Source organism: Protopterus annectens, chromosome 8.part0 (assembly GCF_019279795.1).
Source record: "Protopterus annectens isolate FY-2018-M chromosome 8.part0, PAN1.0, whole genome shotgun sequence".
NCBI classification, from domain to species: Eukaryota; Metazoa; Chordata; order Ceratodontiformes; family Protopteridae; genus Protopterus; species Protopterus annectens.
This window is the reverse complement of record NC_056741.1, coordinates 153,119,934-153,142,636: the sequence shown is the minus strand read 5'-3', so window position 1 is coordinate 153,142,636 and position 22,703 is coordinate 153,119,934. Positions and strand designations below refer to the sequence as shown.

At 36.9% G+C, this 22,703-nt stretch overlaps 1 protein-coding gene across 1 annotated transcript in view; it reads left to right on the top strand.

Annotated features, from left to right (window-relative positions):
• The first annotated feature begins 9,577 nt into the window (after nucleotides 1-9,577).
• LOC122808681 overlaps nucleotides 9,578-22,703 on the top strand; it is a 115,752-nt gene continuing 102,626 nt past the window's right edge. The window contains exon 1 of the mRNA XM_044079660.1: nucleotides 9,578-9,662. Within this exon, the coding sequence (XP_043935595.1) occupies nucleotides 9,645-9,662 (18 nt within the window). The 5' untranslated portion in view covers nucleotides 9,578-9,644. The remainder of the gene's footprint in view (nucleotides 9,663-22,703) is intronic.

The following is a 22,703-nucleotide window of genomic DNA, read 5'->3' as shown; positions in this document are numbered from 1 at the left end:
CAGTGGGCTGATAACTGATTATACTGCACATCAGTCAATGGTGTTAAGCCGTGAACGAAACCTAAAATTAAAAAAAAAAACTGCAGGTTTATATAGCTAGGATTACAATGTAAATAATTCTGGAGGGCTGCAGGCTTGGAGTGTAATCCAAATAAAATTCTAATGATAGGAATAGGGTAAACAAAAATAGGAAAGTCCTAAAACTAGTGAAGCCAAGGTGAGGGGCAAACTATCTAGAATTGCAGTATGGTAAACATCTGAAAGAAGAGGAAAAGAACTTTACAGAAAGCTAAAGTAAGCATTAGTGTGAAGAGGATCCAGGGCAAAGCAGTCCAACTAAGAACGGGGAAAGGGAAATAGTTATCAGGGATGACTTGGTTGGCAGGAAGGACAGTCAAATATTTAGGCATCTCAGTGTGGAGGAAAGAGAGATTGCTAATACAAGAAAAAATGGCTATGTTGGTTGGTAAGTATGAAAAGATGAACTACATAACAGGAAGAATCAGTGTGTTATAGAAGTTGATTCTAATTGCAGCATTTACCTCTATTAAATAACGAGGATCCTTGAATCTAAAGAATTCAAACTTACTGTGATAGATTTGTATGGAAGGGAACAGGTAGTAGGATAGAGAAAGACAGGGCGACGTTAGCTAGAAGATGGAGGACTATGCCAGGCTTTAACTATACTCCACAGAGCCATCAGCCTCATTTGTATTTAGAGGAGCTGAGGAATTGGACAAAATGGTGGGCTACAGAAGTGGGATAAGAGAAAGCAGGAGCTGTTGGTTAAATACTGCAGAATAACGGGAGTATATAGAGATGCATTGTTGGACTGGTTCATGTTAGACATCTGGAGTGAAACAACGATATCAGGCATATGAGTGGATGGAAAGATGGAAATGAAAAGAGAAGAGAATAATTAAAATTGGTGACCTGTTTAGACATGGCAGGGGGTGGGGGTGACAGGAACTGGAAAAGTTGTGGCAGAGCTGGGGAACAGCTAAAGGGGTATCATTTTCTAAAAGGGAATTGGAGCATGTTTAAGGGGATAGCTATGCTATGTTTGTTGCTGGTAGTCTAAGATCAATAGATATGTATTGTGGCTTCATACATGATGTACAACCCCTTGAAAGCTATGTAAGAAGATGGAAGGTAGGGAAAGGGAGATGTTTTGAAAGTAGTGGTGAAAAAACATGTTATGTGCATATGTTCTGGGTCTGCAGAGGGTGAGGGATGCACAGAAAAAGTACCTGATGGAGTAGTAGACAATATATGGTAAGAAAATCTTGCTTTTATGCAAAATTGCATCTTCCCTGCATGTTAGAGATATACTCAGATACATTCATGTTAAGCAATTAAGCTGTCGCGAAAAGAGATACTGCCACCCCAGCTATCTGGAATTTTATAAATAATTATATGTCACAGAAATTAGTTGTTTGTAAGCGCTTTTGTTTACTAAAAGTAAGCAAACTTCATCAGAAAAATTCCACAAGGTAAAATACATTCCTTAAATAGACACAATTAATTGACATCACCACAAATAATCAATTAAAAAATCAAACCACAATTTAAAGGGCTATGAACAAAGAGCATATATATATATATATATATATATATATATATACACACTCAAAACATATTATAAAAATCCTATTTAAATAAGGCACAAAGGAATTAACTATAAATACATAAATATACACATGTATATAAACAAAAATATCCATCCAAAGGTATAAATGTACCAATTATAAATTAACATTATCTTTTAAGGGCCCTCATTTTTAAAATACTTCCAATGGAAACAGAATCATTAAGGCATGGAAAAACAACGGCATTCAATTTAAGTTGCCACATTAGTTCCTTCTCGTCCAACTTCAAGGACACTGGGCCACCCCTATTGTTCTCATATACTTTATCTGTCACAAAGAAAACAAAACTATGCTCAGGATGATCTTTAATATGCCTTGCTAAAGCATTATTTAGATTTAATTTATCAATAGCATACAGATGTTCATAAATCCTGTTCTTAAGGGTTCTCTCCGTTTTTCCCAAATAAAAAGCCCCACATAGAGTGCAGGTACTCAAATACACAACCCCCTTTGAATTGCAATTAAATTTACCCTTAATATAATATTTTCTTTCAGATATTATAAAAGAATTTCTAACATTAATATATTTGCACCACCGTCAAGCTTCACATTTAAAAATGCCGTTGTGGGGTAGATGTTGTTTAGGGGTCTCGTTCTCCAAAATACATTTAATATTCCTACCTTTTCTAAAGACCACCTTAGGTGAATTACCCACACATTTTTTGACAATATTGTCTTCAGTGAAAAAACACCAGTTCTTAATAAGAATGGATCTTAACAACGAGGCATCCACGGAAAAGGTAGTAATAAAACTTAATTTCTCAACCCCCTGATCTAAAGAAACTTGGCCATCAGGTTCAGTTATTGAACTGGCGTTTTCAGCCATAACATCCCACAAATTGTTCTCACCAATCCCAATATTCAATTCACCATGATCTAATCCAGGAGCTAGCAAAACATCCATCACATCCTTACTTAATAAAGGTTTAAAAATACCATTTATCCTCTTATAGTGAACCTCACGGATCAAACATCCAATAGGTCACTAGGGTACCCATGTTTGGTAAACATCTCCCTCAACAGATTACATTCTTCCAAAAAATATTTTTCCAAGGAAACCATTCTAGCCGCCCGAACAAGTTGACCTTTTACTACCGCCCTTTTCTGAAAATGGGGGTGGGAGCTTGAATAATGAAGAAAGGCGTTAGAATAAGTTGGTTTACTAAAGATTCTAGATGTAAATCTCCTATTAGGAAGATCTTTAATCAATTCCACATCTAAATATGAAATTTTATCAGTCCAAAATTCCCAAGTGAATTTCAAAAAAAAATAGTGTAATTTGTAATGTGTTGAATGAAAGAATCAGCTGAAATTTGGTCCCCTTTCCAAAGGATGAATATGTCATCCAAGAAACGGGTGTACCAGGCTACCTTTAGTTGGAAAACATAATTCTTAAACAGAAAATGTTTATCCCAAAAAGCCATAACCATGTTGGCAAAAGTGCCCCCACAAGGTGAACCCATGGCCACACCCATTTTCTGTAAATAGAATTCTTTATCAAAAATGAAATAGTTATTCTTAAGCACCAATTCTAATAGATAAATAATTAGATTGATGCTGGGCCCGTCAATATGTTTCTCTAACAAAAATTCCCAAACCCAATCACAACCAATGTCCTGAGGTATCACTGTATATAAATCACCGACATCAGTTGTGAGAAAATTAATCTCATCAGAAAAAGGGAAGTTGTTAATGCTCTCCAAAAAGGCCCATGAATCCCTACAAATCTGAGATTCATCTATTAATGCCAACTTTAATTTATTGTCAACAAACTTTGCACAACCATATGTGATAGACTGTCTACCATCAACAATGGGATGAAAAGGGGGATTCCTCAAGTCTTTATGGATCTTTGGCAGCCCAAAAATTACAGGGGTGATTGGGTAATTGATGCAGAGATAATTATATAAATCTACATCTATACATCCATCAATAAAAAGATTGTTAATAAACCCCTTTAATCATTGATAGGCCCCATTAATCTCATTTCTTGAAACCTTAACATAGGCCTCATTAGTTAGGAGGGTTTTCATTTTGTCTCTGTAGTTATCACTATTCATATAAATCAGCCCTCCCCCCTTATCGGGTTTAATGACACGTATGCTAGCAAAACTCATTTCTTTAAGAGCATCCTTCTCATTGATAGACAAATTAAAGTTCTGAAATTTATACAAAACATTGTTGTTAAAAAGGGCTCTAATGTCATTATCACAGATTTTTTCAAAAAGTGATATAGAAGAATGCAATGTAGGGTTAAAAACACTAGCTATCCTAAATTCATCAACAATACTAGAGTTGTTACCAAAAAGAACTTTCAAATTCAGTTTCCTAGTATATGTCTTTAGATCAATTAGTGTCCTAGCCAAATCCCTTCTAGTAGTGGGAACAAATGTAAATCCTTTAGCTAGGACTTCAATTAATAATGGGGAAGGCACAAATGAATAATAGTTATAAATTTTAAAATCATTTGTACTATTCACCAAAATTTCAACTGAATTTTCACAGTCCATTAAACCCATGTCCATAGTGTCAATATTAGCGGTTCCTTTCTCCTTCTCTTGTTCTGTGGCTTTTTTTTCCAACATTGCTGCTGTTGTACCCAATTCTGTTGGCCACCAGTATCCCCATTTTTGGCCCCCGAAAAAACCTGGGATGAAGTAACCTTCTCTCTGTTATTACTCCCACTGCTGTTATTTTGCCTATTAGTGAGCCATTCACTTTTCCTGACAGTAGGGTTATCTGATTGAAACACATCGCTGGAACCACTGGCATTATTATCATTACTATCAGCATTATCAAGTCCAGGAATAGAATTAGCCAGAAAGGAGCTTTCATTATCACCATATTTAATGTTATTGCTCCCATTAGAACGAGGTAAGGGATAAGGCCATGGGTTCACCTTGTGGGGGCACTTTTGTCAACACGGTTATGGCTTTTTGGGAAAAACATTTTCTATTTAAGAATGATGGTTTCCAACAAAAGGTAGCCTGGTACACCCGTTTCTTGAATGACATATTCATCCTTTGGAAAGGGGACCAAATTTCAGCTGATTCTTTCATTCAACACATTACAAATTACACTAATTTTTTGAAATTCATTTGGGAATTTCGGACTGATAAAATTTCATATTTAGATGTGGAATTGATTAAAGATCTTCCTAATAGGAGATTTACATCTAGAATATTTAGGAAACCAACTTATTCTAATGCCTTTCTTCATTATTCAAGCTCCCACCCCCATTTTCAGAAAAGGGCGGTAGTAAAATGTCAACTTGTGTGGGCGGCTAGAATGGTTTCCTTGGAAAAAGATTTTTTGGAAGAATGTAATCTGTTGAGGGAAACGTTTACCAAATGTGGGTACCCTAGTGACCTATTGGATGATTTGATCCGTGAGGTTCACTACAAGAGGATGAATGGAATTTTTAAACCTTTATTAAGTAAGGATGTGATGGATGTTTCACTAGCTCCTGGATTCGATCATGGTGAATTGAATATTGGGAATGGTGAGAACAATTTGTGGGATGTTATGGCTGAAAATGCCAGTTCAGTAATTGAACCTGATGGCCTAGTTTGTTTAGATCATGGGGTTCAGAAATTGAGTTTTATTACTACCTTTTCCTTGGATGCCCCATTGTTAAGATCCATTTTTATTAAGAATTGGTGTTTTTTGACTGAAGACAGTATTGTCAAAAAATGTGTGAGTAATTCACCTAAGGTGGTCTTTAGAAAAGGTAGGAATATTAAATGTATTTTGGAGAACGAGACCCCTAAACAACATCTACCCCACAACGGCATGTTTAAATGTGAAGCTTGCCGGTGGTGCAAATATATTAATGTTAGGAATTCTTTTATAATATCTGAAAGAAAATATTATATTAAGGGTAAATTTTATTGCAATTCAAAGGGGGTTGTGTATTTGAGTACCTGCACCCTATGTGTGGCTTTTTATGTGGGAAAAACGGAGAGAACCCTTAAGAACAGGATTTATGAACATCTGTATGCTATTGATAAATTGAATCTAAATAATGCTTTAGCAAGGCATATTAAAGATCATCCTGAGCAAAGTTTAACTTTCTTTGTGATAGATAAAGTGTATGAGAACAATAGGGGTGGCCCAGTGTCCTTGAAGCTGGACAAGAAGGAACTAATGTGGCAACTTAAATTGAATGCCGTTGTTTTTCCATGCCTTAATGAGTCTGTTTCCATTGGAAGTATTTTAAAAATGAGGGCCCTTAAAAGATAATGTTAATTTATAATTGGTACATTTATACCTTTGGATGGATATTTTTGTTTATATACATGTGTATATCTATGTATTTATAGTTAATTCCTTTGTGCCTTATTTAAATAGGATTTTTATAAAATGTTTTGAGTGTGTGTATATATATATATATATATATATATATATATATATGCTCTTTGTTCATAGCCCTTTAAATGGAGGTTTGATTTTTTAATTGATTATTTGTGGTGATGTCAATTAATTGTGCCTATTTAAGGAATGCATTTTACCTTGTGGATTTTGTCTGATGAAGTTTGCTTACTTTTAGTAAAAGAAAGTGCTTACAAACAACTAATTTCTGTGTCTTCAGTGTGGTTCTCCATTTTTTTGGTTTATCAGTTTGTGTATTTTCCTTTTTTGAATAATTATATGTCATTTGTAAACATCAACATGATTCATATAAGATACTTGTGTTACAAATGTATTAGAACTGTATTCAGGTGTATATCAAACTGCTGGTACAGAAGTGTGTGTTGAAAATGTTTTTGCAAGGTGCTTAAAATGTAACCACAGCATGCCCTACTAGAATAGAACAGAAATGTACCTGCATTATCATAACTGTTTAGATGTATATATTTTACCACTGGAAAATGGAATACAGAAGGGTAACTTAAACAAATAGCTGAAATTAAATTACTTTATGGCTAGGCCATAAAAAGATGTTATATTTCAGCTTCAGTGCAGCAAGGGACACCATGTCTAGCTTTCTGTATTGCCTTGGAAGTGATTTATTGCTTTATGACTTCCACCATTTGCCAGAGATCTGAGGTCTATGTATTTTCACAGGTAGATGCTAAATACTTCTATCTGGCAGCAGTGGGGGGCTCACCAGGAACAGAGCCAGATGACAAGGAGTGAGGTCATTCTGCAAGCTATCCCAACAGTAATATTTGAGATATTAATTTAATAACTCTCTGAGAGAGACAGGGCATTCTGTATTCTGTCTTGGACCTGGCAACAATAAAGACACATTCACCACATTTACCTTGTTCGGAGTAAGTAAGTCTAGGGAACAGTATAATTCTCTTAGATATAGGCAGGAATACAGCAACACTTAGTTAAGATATTTTTATTTATTTATTTTAGACTGTCCTACAATGTTGTTTTAAATATTTCTTGTGATTTTGAATTCTGATGTTACTGTAATTGTATACTGAGTATTTTCTTGTTCTTTTATTATGTATTATTAAATATATTTAAACCTTTCATTCTGGCTGATCTGTCTAGAGATATTTAATTTCTGAGAATACTTGCATGTTTATTTGATGAGACTGTTGGCCACTCCTAATAGTCTTGCTCTTGGTCAAACTACCATTTGTATTAATAGTAACATTAAACAGTAAGATTGGACACCCTTGGTTAAGGGCCTTAAAGTAGCTGGTAAGGAGTGGCTGGTGGCAGTGAAAACTACCTTATAGTCTGGGCAGAAGGGGCATAGCTAGTAAACATGTGCCAGCCTTTCCCAGGTGTGTGTGTGTGTCTGTTTATGTATAAATCAATCCTCAAAGAGTGTGTATGTGAGCTACTTGGGCAGGGACGGAAAGCACCGGTTGGACAGAGAGGGTGCTGGAATTCTTGGCTTGGCCACTCAGCTAAGATCTCAACTCTGTAGTTGTGCCAGTGGGGAGTCTTATTGGGGATCTGGAAAAAGAGGGAGAAACCAGCCCCTGATTTTTTGTGGTCTCTATGTGCTCATAATGGAAATTGCACTTGATGCAAAAAGCTGCGTCTGGAAATACTGTGGGTGTATTTGTCATCCTCCCAATGTATGTCCCCCAGTGGTGCCAGTGGTGATGACTGAGGCTCCTTGCTTACTGGTCCAGTGGTGGGGCATCACATTTATTCTAGGGCATGCTTTGGTTACATTTTAAGCACTTTGCAAAAACCTTTTCAACACATACTTCTGTACCAGCATTTTGATATACACCTGACATACAGTTCTAATACATTTGTAACACAAGTATCTTATATGAATTATGTTGATATTCTCAAATGACATATAATTATTTACAAAATTCCAGATAATTGGGCTGGCAGTATCTCCTTTCATGACAGAAGCCATGCAGTATTGCATAATGGTCACTTACATCTCAAAATCAATAGGGTTTACAATTATAAAAATGGACTACATGAATTTCACTGAGCTCCTGAAATCACATGGCAACCCCTTATTCAGCAAAGGGCATACCAGCACACATTCTCTCAATACTATTTCTGCAGACTTCTCATTCCACATATTTACCATCCTACAAGACATTAAGGTCTTGTTCGAAATGTGATGTACTTCTAGCCACAGCCTGAGACTAATGGAAAAATGTGGATTGTTCTGTTTTGGAGTTGCATATCCTCTCCACAATACCCCACTAATAAGAACATTTCAAGTTCTAGGTCAAGAGAAATGAGACATGTTTTTAACAGCAAGATACATGCATCATATCTGCAGTATAAATTATGGATCTTAAAGATTGATGGATAATTAATATGAATTGTGTGATGATACCTCAAATATGCCTCTTCTACAAATGGTGGCACAGATGTACCAAAGAATATGACACCCTGGACGGCGTTCTGGTGCCTCTCAGATCTAAGTGAGGTAACACATCTGCATGAGCATTCATAGCTGCAAAGCTACCAAAATAATTCAAATAAGAATGCAGCATGCATTGTGTGAGAAGCAAGAAGCATTTATTGTGAGGCACAGCAGTTTTACAAACACACATTCACAAGTGAGGAAAGTGTTTACTTTGCGAGTTGAACTCAGACCTTAAATAATATCATTTTGTTATACTAGTCTCTACTTCTGAAACAAACAGAAACATATATAATCCTTTGTCACCTTCATCTTTCTCAGTGTACAGCCCAGTGGATATAATGAGTCATTCTAACAAATGTCATGAGCAATGGCTTGTATAATGGAAAAAGAGATGAGTGTTTTAGCTGGGAATTAAACCCGTTTTTTTTTTTTTTTTAAAGTGTCATTATTTTGCACACACATTTAGTTTTTAGCCACCTTAATCTTTCTTTATAAACAGATGAGTTGCCACACACAATTCATCAGTACAACAAAATATAGTTTGCAAAAACAAATATGTACACAAATAAGAAAAAGGAAAAAAAAGTACTTTACCTAAGATCTGAACACCATGCTTTCAGAGCACCCCCACTCTGACATCTTACCAGGTGCACCTCTGAAGCATCTAGCAACTTGCAGTTTTTTATCACCTTAATATTTTTTAATGCACAGCTGCTTCATTGGTGCAACTGTTAGCATAACAAAATGCTGTTTTGAAGGACCTTGATTCAAGGCCTTACAAAAGCCCTTGATTATTTCTGAGTTGTATAAAGCACATATGCATTGTTGCGCACCAATATTTCTCATTCTGAGTTCTTAGTTGAGTCTCCCTTACTGAAATGACTGGTGTGCGGTGCCTCAGATGGAAATATCTGATATCTATTCTACTATATTACTATAGTGCATAAGGGTAAAGTCAAAATGCTACAACATATTAGTGGTTAGAGTGGAAACAGCAGTAGATACACCAATCCTGGAAAGATATTCTTTACGTGGTTAGTACAATGGGTGTGGGTTTTTTCTGCTTTGTATGCTTATAAATGTAAAATACTGAACAAAAGTTTCTGTACTTGCTCAAGAACCATCAAGTGTGGTAAACCTAAAGGACATCCTTGCTGAATGCAAGAGAAACACCAACGTTGATGTCTGCCTTCATAAAGGTACTAGTTTCAAGACTTTTTGTGGTCACATTGGATTTTAGAAAATTTGTTTCCTTGTTCAATAATGTATTTGAATTAGATAACTTAACAATAAATGTGAATAGCTTTTTTTTCCATGAAGTGTTTTAAAAGAAATGTGGAGGACAGATTCACATAGTGGCTATAGATGTGAAAGAAATTAGAAATCAAACTCAGATGTGATTATGTTTGCCTTGACCAAATTTACGTTTTGCTACACTTTACTATTAGGACATAATTAAAACATACTAATGCACTGTATTTATTTTTAATTACCTCTTGTTTTAATGGCTGATTTGCTTTTGAATTTCCAAGTTTTAGTTAAGATTATGGATATCAGCAAACCATGTCATGAAATCAAGATTTTAGTTCTGTCTATAATTTCTGAGTTTGCTTACTGCAGTCAGTAATTCAAATTGTGCTTATAGCCTTTCTATTTATGTTGCTGTTGTTATATACCTTTGTGTAATCTAAGAACTCTATAACGCACTCACAAAACTGCTTAACAAAATGTATACCATATTGATTATAGCCCCCATTTTATAATAAGCTACAAATCACATTATTTATGGGAGTGATTCTCAATGTCTTGAATACTTTTAAAATGTGAAATGTAAAGTAGGCCAGACTTGGGGTTGATTTTCTGGTCTTTCTTTTCTGCTTCATCTGTGATCAAAGTAGTTATGTTTCTGAATACTTCTAGCTTACACCTGAAATAAAAACTTGTACTAGAGATATACTTCTTAACTTATTTGCTCAGGAATTGTGACAAAGTCAAAATAATATGAGAGCAAAGGCCAAAAGTCAGGGTCATGTTTTAATGTTATTCAAATTCACTTAAAAGAAGTTAAGAGAATAGCATCAAAATATATTTTATAAAGAATAACAAACATGAAACTCTAATGTCTGGCATTATTGACTGACTGTAATCCTCAGTTATTTACCAGAAATCATTTATTTTACCAGGAACAGGAAAAAATATCAGGCAGAAATGGAGACATTCCATGAAATCAGAGACAGCTGATGGGTATAACATGCCTTTCGTGGTTAATACAAACAGAACTAAAAAAGTAATGGGGATTCATTTTCCAGCACCCACTTTTTCGTTCTCAGCAACATAGCCTGTCCTAGCAAGCAGTAAACACAAGGCAGATAACCTGTCCTGGGCAGGATACACTTGCACATTTGGGCAGTTTACCTATAGGCATGCCTTTGGCATAAATCCAGAGTCTTAGTGAAATCCCACATGGAAATATGGATGCGGGTAGATGCAAAACCAAAGGGACACTAGCCAGATTCGATAAGGAAGTATTGTAAGGTGTCATCACTCTGTGCCACTCCAGAACATGTAATGTTTCATGAATCTGCCTGTTATCATTGACAAGTAACTGTGATAAACTTCTGTGTATCATTCCAGTTGTGGTATATGTGTTAGAAGCATGCCAAGAATGAAAAAAAGATATTTTAACAAACTTTTGCAACACCATGTGTACCTTTACAGAAATACAAATAAAAAATATGAACTTTCCAGTCAGAGTATTAATATATTTGATGCTGAGAAATAAGAACTGCCACATTCCTAAGGACCCCCAAATACTAGGAACAAACTATTTTAAAATGTAAAATGTGCAAGAATGTTTTTACCAACTTATGAGTTTGGCATCTTTGATTTAAATGTTAAATTTAGTATCTTGCTGGTGTAGGTATACAGAAAATGTTCACACCTCATTTCAAATGTGGCTTCAAAAAGTAAACTTCAGTAATAATAATAAAAAATGGCCTAAATCTATGAAAACAATGTTAATGCACTGCTTTAAAGGAATACTCATATTGCAAAAGTGGGGTCTAAATATAAAAAATCAGCAATGTTATCCACGGTGGTGCAGCGGTAGCGTTGTTGCCTCACAGCAAGAGGTTCTCCCGTTCGATTCTCGGCTGGAGTGCGGGAAGTGCCTTCTGTGTGGAGTTTGCATGTCCTCCCACGGTTGGGTGTGCATTTGAAAGACATGCATAAATGGGAGTGCCTTCGATGAAGGTTGAACATCGAGCTGGCACCTCGGCGTTCGTGAAAATCTGCTACCAATCATTAGCGGACCGGAGTTCCGCTGTGGTGAGCCCTAACCAGGAAAAGCCGAAAGACAAACAACAACACCAACAACAACCAATGTTACATTATGTCAGTTTACAAATTCAATTCAATTCACAAGCTGAATTTTTTTTTATATTTGTGTAATATTTTCAGCATACTTTCACTTATGATCACATCTGAAAAAGGAAATTAGTGCATACTTTACATGCCTGTTGTAGATGATTTCACAAAATAATTATCCAGTCTCTCTTCCCAATCCTTTTTAACCTCCTCTGATTGATTATTATAGTTATCATGCAATATTTTATATGCTCTGCTAATAATTCCTTTTTTAACAGCAGCTTCCATTCTAGATTTTACTAAAAGCTGTACCAGTGTTGGTCTTTCACTTAGGATCCCCCTATTTCTTTCTCTCTGCCAATACTCTGATATCAGTCCTTGATAGGGAAGGCAATCCCTAGCCTGCAATCCAAATAAATTATTGGCCTCTACTCATTCTATTACTTTTCCCTACCTAATTATTTACTTCCAATACATTGCTTTTTTTGCCAGTTTTTTCCAATAAATTCTAGCCCCCCTCTTGCATATTGTCTGTATCCCTAATTGTAGACATCTGTAGCGGCATAATCTCCCTTCTCCATTCACATGTTGGCTTAGTTCTTAGAATACTTTTTGCTAATTTATGAATATGATATTCTGTGTGGTTATTGTTATTATTCTTGAGGATCTGCATCCAAAATCCCAGTCTCTCCTTGTTTCTTGAACCCCGTCCTCAATTTCGTCATCAACCCTTTCCACTTTGAATTATAACTTTCTGCGTGTGCTATGTATAGCAGCCTTAACTGTGTAGCTCTGAAATACCCTTTCAGATTGGGTAATCCCAAACTGCCTTGTTCTGTTGGAAGAATCAGTTTATCCCATTTGACTCTTGCCATCTTCTCCTCCCAGACAAAATTCTTCATCTCTTTATTAATTGCTATCCACAACTTCTCCTCTGGTTGATAAAAAATGCCTGACCTGTGTATAAAACTAAAGTGATTAAAAACATTTTAACTGCTTGCATCTTACTATCCACATCCATAAAACAAACCTGCCAGTTTCTCAGTTTTTGTATTATCTTTTGTTTAATCTCTTCCCACATATCCTTAGCTGCCACCTCAGAATCCTTTTAATCCATACGCCTAAGTACTTCATTTTATCATGTCCCCATAAATAGGGATATTTCTGAACCACTTCATGTGTGGGTATGTCATTTACAGCTATTGCCTTTGTTTTAGCTTCATTAATTTAGTATCCTGAAAAGACTTGGAACTGTCTCAAAATGTTTCACAACACTGAGATGTCCTTTTCTGTTTTATCAGGTATAAAATAACATCATCTATTAATAGAGACAGCCTTTCTTGACTGCAGTAGCAATTATATCCTTGAATTTCTGAATTCCTTATTTTCTTTGCTAAGGGTTCTAAATATAATGTAAATAAGAAAGGGAAAAGAAGACACCCCTACCTAGTTCCTCTGCTCAAACAGAAATTATCAGCGAGGAACCCTCCCCCTTTAATTTTTACCTCCAATCCCTCTTGTATCCTCCTAATCAACCTTATAATTTTATCACAGAATGCAAATGTTTCCATTGCCCTGCTTATAAACTCCCAGCTTACTCTGTCAAATGTTTTTTCTGCATCAAGTCCCACCAACAACAGTGGTATTTTCTTACATTCTGCTTCCCTCTGTATCATCACTGTTCTGTTAATGTTGTCAAATGTTTGCCTCCCCTCCACAAAACCACATTGAGGAATATCTATCAATTATGGCACCATCTTTGCCATTCTTTTAGCCAATATATATCGGTGGTGCAGCTGTTAACGTTGTCACCTCACAGCAAGAGGTTCTCCGGTTCGATTCTCGGCTGGGGTGCCTTCTGTGCAGAGTTTACATGTTCTTTCCCCATTCATGTGAGATTCCTCCCACAATCCAAAGACATGCGTCTGGAGCATTTCTCCCCGGGCCTCTGCTGAAAATAGGCTCTGTCCTAGTCAGATTTTCCCAGTCAACAAATGATAAATAAATAGACACTTTGTAATCATGGTTTAGAATTGAAATGGGCCTATATGAAGCTAGATCTGATTGTTTTTTACTCTCTTTAAGTACTACAGTCACCACTGCTTTCTTCCAGGATGTTGATGCTTCTCCTCCTCTTAAAATACTGTTAAACAAATATTTCCAGATCTTTATCAAGTGTTTCCCATCTAGCTTCCAAACTTCCACAGGAATACCATCTATTCCTGGGGACTTTCCTGTAGCTTGTTTACACATCACCATTTTTATCTCATCTCCTGCTATCCTATCAGTAATTGAGCCTCTAATACCTTTAACCTTGGGATATTTAATTCTTCCATAAACATTTCCATTTTACCTTTTCTTTATCTCCACATGGCTGTGCTTTATGCAGATTTTCATAAATTTTTTGAAATTATTTCTAGTACTTCTATAGGATCTCTTATCTTCCCTGTTATAGGCTCCCTAAGCTTGGTGACAGCCCTTTCTACTTTCTGTTGCCTGAGTCTTTCTGATAAAAAGTTTTTGTGCACTGGAGGTATTATCAAAAACAGTTGCTTAACAGCAGTCTTTTCTAAACCCATGCATATTGTTGGGTCTATATTGAATCAGTGAACACTTAAAAAAGTGAACACTGATTCATCGGACCTATATAAGCAAAAGCTTACAATCCCGAACACAAAAAAAATTAAAATACAAAAAAATCTTAAAACAGTATATAATGTGGGGGGCTGTGCCCCCCCCACCCTACTTAAATATACCAACTCCGAGATTGCACCACATTGGAGGAAATATCTAACTCCCAAAACCGGCCCAGTGATTTTTTTCCCCTGGGAAAAAAATCACTGTTCCGAGTGTTTGAGATTGTAAGCTTTCGCTTACATATGGTCGATGAATCAGTGTTCACTTTTTAAGTGTTTGCTGATACAATATAGACCCATATTGTTGAGGCAATCTCTTATTTTCTGCTTCTTGTTCTGTGAGACTCCCCCATTTTGCAATACTTAAACCTTTGTCAGTCCCTCTAAATAATTCTTGTTATTTCTTAACCATATCTATCTTTCTTTTATTTCTACCCTATTTTTAAAATCCACTTTACTTTTATCCCACTCCCTAGCTATATTTTCAGAAGAAATTCCTTTCTTCTCTAATAACTCCCAAATAATTTCCACTACCCATTCCTTAAATTCCACTCTTTTCAACAGATAGGTGGAAAACTGCCAGTGTCTCATTTTTATTTCATTACCCTGCATTTTTATTCTAGTTATTACTGGTGCATGATCTGAAATGGTTATTGAATGTGTATCAAAAGTTTCAATTAAATGCACATGTTCCTGTAAAATATAAGTTAGCCCAGCTTTTGTATCATGGGGAATAAGATGTAAATTCACTCTGAACTCCTACTACTGAATTCACATCTTTCCTGCCAAATATTTTCATAAATTTCTTCAAAAATCTACACTCCTTTGTTACATTTTCCCTACTGGGGCCCCCAGTAACATCTGCACTGCTGAAAATCAAATTCCAGTCTCCACCTATAAGTAATATTCCCTGCTGAAAGTTGAGATGGAATATAGATACATGCCAGTGTAATCCTCTTCCCTTACCAATAGCCCCTTAGTGATACAAATTTTCAATTATTATCTTTTTCATCCTCATCTATCACTATTGGAGCACCTATTACAATTAATTCCAGTACTTCTCTTTTCCTCTGTCCCAGGTATTCCACTGAATAATAATACTGAAAACCTTTCTTTATCAAATTCACATGCTCATTTCTTTCCAGATGTGTCTCCTATAGCTGTTTGCACTCTGCATTTTTAATGTTCACTACTCTTTCTTTTTTGTATGTGTCTGTGAGACTATTTACATTTAAAGATAATATAAAAACTGTCATTTTGTTAAAAAGGTATTATTCACATATTTATGTCTAACAGCTTTTTTAAGTGTCCAATTCCAGCTTTTGTGTTACATGCATACACTAATGTCTGGCAGGTTGATCTTTTCTACAGTTGTTTCTTGTCATATCCATTTCAGCCTATGTCACATCTTATAAACATTTTTGTTTTAATGAAAACCCTCAAACAAGAACCAAACACATCCACAGTACACCCCCAAAACTGTTAACTTAAAACTTTAACACACATAACTATGTTTAATTTCAGATATTGAAGTTTTACCATCCTAAGAGGAGAACAAATATCCCAGACTGACAGCCACACTCACACTTGGATTAACCTAAAAGGAAGGTTATCCATGCTAAGATGCATGGTACAGCCTGTGCTTCTACTAAGTGCTGTCTGTTTTTGTCTTATCTTTACTACTCTCCCAGATTGGAAAAAACAATTGAATGCTTTCAGAAAACATTATCTCCTAGCCATTGAAAGAAAGCAATTGAAACAAAGACATATTCTATTTTTACTGGTCTTTATCAGATTGTCTCCATGGAGACTTGAGAACCAGATACACAGCTGTTTCTACAACTACTCATTTATTTGGGGGAAACATTTTATTATATTCAATGTTCTTTTTTATTTATTTGCTTTCTCTTAAAACTTGTTACTAGATCAAGCCAATGGCCATAATCTGGTCATTCCCCTATGCAAGTGTGAGAAAAAGCACATCACATTTTTTGTATCATGCTGTTTTGACCAGACATATTTTTCTTCTTTTTTTCACATTGCAGTGCCTATATTTCATAAAACTGAACAAGGAGAAAGAAAGAAGGAGAAAAAACAGGGGCACCTGTTTACTTTAGTTCTCCCATTACACTTGAAAATAACTGAGTAAGCTTTACTTTGCATGCATTAAAAATACTACTGTTAAAAACAAAATTTTGTTTTACTTACAGCTAAACTCCCTCATTCCTCTTCCCCTCTCCTAAATGTTCTTCCAAACATTAATGACGTGAAGCAGAGCATATGCTTTAGAGTCCCCTACAAGTTTAACAAAGTCAAAAAAGTCCAATATTTCCATGTTTTCTTGTTCTGTCATGCTTCTCAAATATAATTAATGCTATGTAATCTCACATTTATTTGTCCATTTCTGAGTTGCTGGTTTTATTCCCGTTGATCTCTATCTCTCAAATCCAGTCTCTGGCTCAGCTCCAATGCACTATCGGTTCCTCTAGTCTTTTTCTGCCTCTCAAGCATTTTCCGTTGAAACATTAGAAAAGGCTTCACTGACACATTTGCTCTGTGGGCTTTATTACCAGAAGAAGAAAAAGCACAATATCCTTCTGTTTTACAGATTACTTTTTGCCCGACAAACGTTTCCTCCTTAGCATGTTCTACATCAAAAAATAATTTTGTCCCTACAGGAAAGAATATTCTGAAAAATGCTGGATACAGCAGCTTGAACCTCACTCCTGCTTCATGACATTTCCTGATTAGTGGAATAAATCTCCTCCTCTTCTGCCTGGTGTACAGTAAGTAATCACTTTCACAAATACTCTACTGTTTCTCACTTTTAATACTTTGTCCTTCTGCCACAAATTTGTCAGAATCAACTCCTTCTGCTGGTGAATTGTATCTTTACTGTTAAAGGTCTACGTTGCTTTCTCATAGCCAGGTTTGGAGCATACACACAATGTGCCCTTTCAATTAACAACTCTTGACGTGGAATACCGGTCCAGTTGCTTATCTGTACTTTCATAACATTAATATAGTCTGTTCCTTCTGGTCTCTCTGGTACAGCAGAAAATCTATTTTTTTCTCTATATGCTCTGTCCTCTAGTTCTGTTATTTTTTAAAACAGCTCTTCGTGAGCAGTCTCATATTCAGCCAGCCTTTTCTTCATTTTGACCTCTGATTTTTGCAGTTTTATAACCTCATCTGAATATCTATTTAAAGCTTCTTTCATTTTTTTTATCCTTTTGTTATTTGAGTTAATATACTCCATCAGTGTTTCCTTTATTTTAATCAGCTCTGAGTACATTTGACATTTTTTTTACCTCTAGGTTATTGGAAGTCATGTCTTGCACCAAAGCTGGAGCTAGCGCCACTTTTTGCTAACCGGTGCAGAATTCTTCCCAGTCAATGTTTTTCCTCTCCTTTTGTGACTGATTTTCTTTCAAGTTCTCTAAATTTATTTTTTGCTGGAATGCAGGCAGTGCAGTTACTAGCCAGTTATTGAAATTTACCCTAAAATATGAGTTTACCAGCTCTGTCTTCTAAGTTTCTGTTATCACACTGGAAGTGTTGAAATTAAGCTGATACTTAATGTGCAGCTATCTTGGAAGTCCCTGAATTTCTATATGTTTGTGAATCTGTAGTAAGCTATATAAGGCAAACAGAGAAACAAAGGCTTCTGTGCTTCCTTTTCTGTTTAAGGGTTAGCAGTATTTAGATTTCAGCTTTAGTACAATACATTATTTTGTTATACTTAATATGTTTTCAATTTCTGTCTGAATCTTTTAAATGGCGCCTACCACCATTATTTATTTATTTATTTCTTTTTCAACCAGGTTGTATTGTGGGATTTTTGATTAGCTTCTATTTTCACTCTTAGCAATTCATATACATTGCTCTTGAGACTTTTAATGGTTACTAGGGATGTTTTTATCTTAGATTGTTTTAAGATACTTGCAGATAAATGAGTTTCTTACTGGCAGAATTCATAAACATCTTCTACAGCTGCATAGGGCTGAGCCCTACTGATCAATTTATAAAGAAGTCCAAATGCATGGAGTATTGACTTAACAGTACTGGCCACACAAGACAATCTGTGTTAAAAACAAACAAAAATGTAAGCAAAAAATGAAACTCTAACAACTAAATGAGGTAGAATAATAAAATACTCAGAATTTATTGTTATGAAAAATAAAACCATACTAGAGAAGTCAGATGCTCAGTACTTTTGTCTCATACAAATTTAAGGAGATTTCATCACAGACTGACAAATTCTCTATAAAATTTTACACTACCAAGTACTTCAGATACAGAATAGGAATGTAGATAAGGTGCCTTACCAATGGCCCCAATTTAAAAAGCATGAATTGCAGAGTATACTGTGCAGGAGAATCAAAAATATATGTCAGTCCAACTGCAGACTACCACCACTAGAAGAATGCCTAATGTCACCAGTGTTTTTTGGAGAATGATGTTCACAGGTTCATAGGAGGTTACTAGACTAGCGGCCCTAAAGCCCTTACAAGCCTAGTCATGTTAATACTGAGTTGCCAGCTCAGCTGTCTTTGATTAGATGGACATAATTCACAGAGCACCTGTATGATAAACACTGACTACCTCTGTCCATGAGGGACATGAGTGCCACCACAAGGGTGAATTTGCAGTCTCCCATACATTTGTCCAGGTTGCGTTTAAATAGGGTCAGGGAGGAGCCCTGCTTCACATGACATGGAAGTATATTCCAGAGTAGCAGCAATCTCTGAGGGATATATCTGTCTGTCCAGCATGTTCTGTTAATATCACAGGCTAGGTTAAGATCCCTAGAATGAGTGACTTTTCTGCCATTTGACTTTTGGATGTGCAGCATATCCCTAAGGGCAGGGTCAGAGACTGCCCTGTAGGCCAGTCACAAGTCGCCTCTCAGCAGTCTGTATGATTCAGAGTACAGTGACAGGGCTTTCAGTCTGTTCATTTAAGTCATGGTTTGGAGGCCCTGTATGTTCTTGGTGAGGAACCTCTGTGGTGTCTCCAGCTGCTCCAGGTGTCTGGTGAGGTACATGCAGAAGGGAGCATTGTACTCTATAAATGGTCTGATGAGGGTCGAGTACAGTAGAGTTATAAATCCTTAGACCTGGATGAGATGCCCTTACTTATGAGATATGCAACATAGAAGACTTTCTTTACCACTGTGGAAACTTGGTGGTCAAAGTTCAGATTGCCATCTACTTATGTTCCCAGGTCTCAGACCACTGGGTTTGAACTTAGTGGGTGTTGTCAATATTGTAATTAGCAGGGAATTCCACTTTGCCAAAGAGGATAATAATAAACTTTTTTGCATTTAGTTTTAGACTGTGGCTTTGGCACCAGTCATTTGTCTGTGTTAACCCCTCCTGTAATATGTTAGCATCACTGGGGGACTCAATGATTGCACCCAATCTGCAATCATCAGTGAACTTGGTAACCAAAGGCCATCTAGTTTAGCCTGGACTTATGAGAAACCGATTCCAAACAGTAAAGGGACCAGCACAAATCCTTGTTATATGCCACTGGTGACAGGTCTACTAGTAGATGTGGAGTCACCAAATTTGACATTATGTCTTCTGTTGCTGAGCCAATTGGCTACCCATCTAGTAACGTAACTTAATCCCCAGCTGGGAGAGTTTTTCAATGATACCTGAGTGGATGATTGTGTCAAAAGCCTTGGCTAGGTCAAGATAGGCAGTATGTACTGTTTTACTTTCATTCAGGATGACTTTCTTGAAGAAGTCTGCTAGGTTTAATAAGCATGATCTACCCTTAACAAAGCCAGACTGGGTTGGGTCTAGAGTTTGAAGGTCACCTATGTCCTTGTTGATAAGGTCCATGATGATTCTTTCCATGGCCTTGCAGATGAGACTGGTTAGACTTATGGGTCTATAGTTCCCAGGGATGGTTTATGGCCCCCATTGTGCAATGGAATTACTGTTGCTGTTTTCCACTCTGCTGGAACAAAGCCAGTTCTCAGGCTGTGGTTAAAGAAAATGCCTAGTGGGTCCACTAGTTCCTGTTTTAGATTGCTTAATAAGCAACCTGTGATGTTATCTGGTCCCATTGAGGCCATGTTTTTGGCCTTGGAGAGCTCTGATATGACCTGATCTCTAGACATACTAGGCAGAGGACTGGTATCAGGTATGTTTTGAGGTATGGCTGGTGGGGGCATGTAGTTTGTGCCACATCTGCCAGCTACCATGTTGGCAATTTCCTCCAGTATAGTATGAGTGGTAACATTTACTACCAGTTAGGCACATAGCTAGGCATGACATTTTAGATTTCAAATGTAGTTAAAGAATGCCTTATGATTATCCGTAGAATGCCTTATGATTATCCTTAGCTAGGGATGCTATTTTACCTTCATAATTAACTTTAGAGGACTTTACAAGATTTCTGATTTGCCTGTTAAAGCTGTGGAGGGAATTCTTCCTCTGCTTAGTCAGTTCCCTCTTGCTCTTAGACATCAGTTTCTTCCTTTTGTTATATAATCTGTTTATACTTGAGGTCCACCCGGGTGGCTTGTTTTTTTTGGGAGGATATAGTTTTAATTTGGTCAGGCACAGCTGAGTCTATAGAGTTGATTAAGTGTTATACAGGGCATTTGTGTACATGACTGCATAAGAGTCGTCTGTGATTGTGGGGGGGCATAAAACTTTATACCATTGCTTAATAGGTTGTAGTTTTTTTGCTCATGTGGTAGTGACAGGTTCAATATTTACTTCAAATGAGACTGATTTATGGTGCGACATTACCAGGGATGGCATCACACAGGGAGGAGTCCATTGACCTCCTCCATGTTGGTGAGTACTATGTATAGGACAGTTGAGTCCCTTGTGGGGGTGCAGACTATCTGTTCAAGAGCATTTGTATTGACAAAGTCCAGGAAACTGGGCAAACATGTTTGTGCTCATGTATGTCACCCAGTCAATGGAAGGATAGTTGAAATCTCCCATGACTAAGGTGTTGGGCTGTATGGTGTCTCCAATAAGTCCAGGTAGGTGATGTGCTTTTCTTGGTTCATGATGGGGAACCTATAGTTAGCAATGATGTGGTAGGGTATTTTGCCTGTAGTTAATTGGTCATGGAGTAGTTTGAGAGAGTTGTACTGTTTGACCAGTCTCAAGGTGATCTTGGCTTTAATGAAGATGAATGCACCTCCACCTTTGGTTCTTTCATGGTCATTTTGAGGTCTAAACATGTGGAAGGCATTGTAGCCTTGCACAGCCGGAGTGCTCTCAGTGGCCTTGAACCATGTCTCAGTGACTACACAGACACCAGCATCTTCCAAGATGAGGACTGCTTCCAAGCAGTGCAGTTTCATGATTAGACTCCTAGCATTAAGCAGCAGAGCCTTGAATTTGTCTGGAGTGGATTTTGTTACGTTGGAAATTTTGTTTTTTTGACATTGCCTAAAAAAGGCAGTATGGGAGAGGCAAGCACTTTTGCCAGCATCCAATAGCCTAGAGGAGACAGGTACAGACCATCACATGGCCAGTCGGCCATGTCTTCCCAGGCTGACAGATACTGGATCCCCCTGAACTGAAACCACAAGTTAAGCCAGTTGCTGAAGTCAATCATTTTTTGTTTATATTGCGGCATCATCTTGGGTGAAGGTAAAATGCTGCTTAGGGCTAGAGTCATACCTACCTGGGACACATAATCTGAGAGTTCAGTCAGTTCTCTTTTCATATAGTCCAGAGAGGTACATTTCAAATCATTCACCCCAACATGGACTATGACAGTCATAACGGTACTTGTGGTTGAGTGACTTGAGTGCATGTGTGATTTGATGGATCCTGGCACCTAACAGGCAGCTGACTGTGACCTTCTCTTTGTCTACCCTGGTGAGGGGGACATCTGTTTGTCTCACTATTGAGTCGCCTATGACCAATACATTAGGTTTTGAGGTGTTTTGCCTTGTGGCTTATTTGCTGAGATACTGGTGCATGTGCTATTATGTGTAGTGGTTTCTATTTGCAGAGCAATGCGTGCAAATGGTTTGTGTTTGGGAGGTCTCTGATCTTTTGATAGACTGCTAGTGACCACCTCTGTGTATGTGGGTTTATGTGTCATGGCCTCATTTTATATGAGAGGTGAAGTGTGTGTGCTGACAACCTGGTTTATGTTCAGTTTGTTGTTACATGAAAGAACTGATTCCATTTTCATAGTGAATTACATCTCTCACACATGGTATTTGTTTGTTTTATGAGTAAGTGGTTG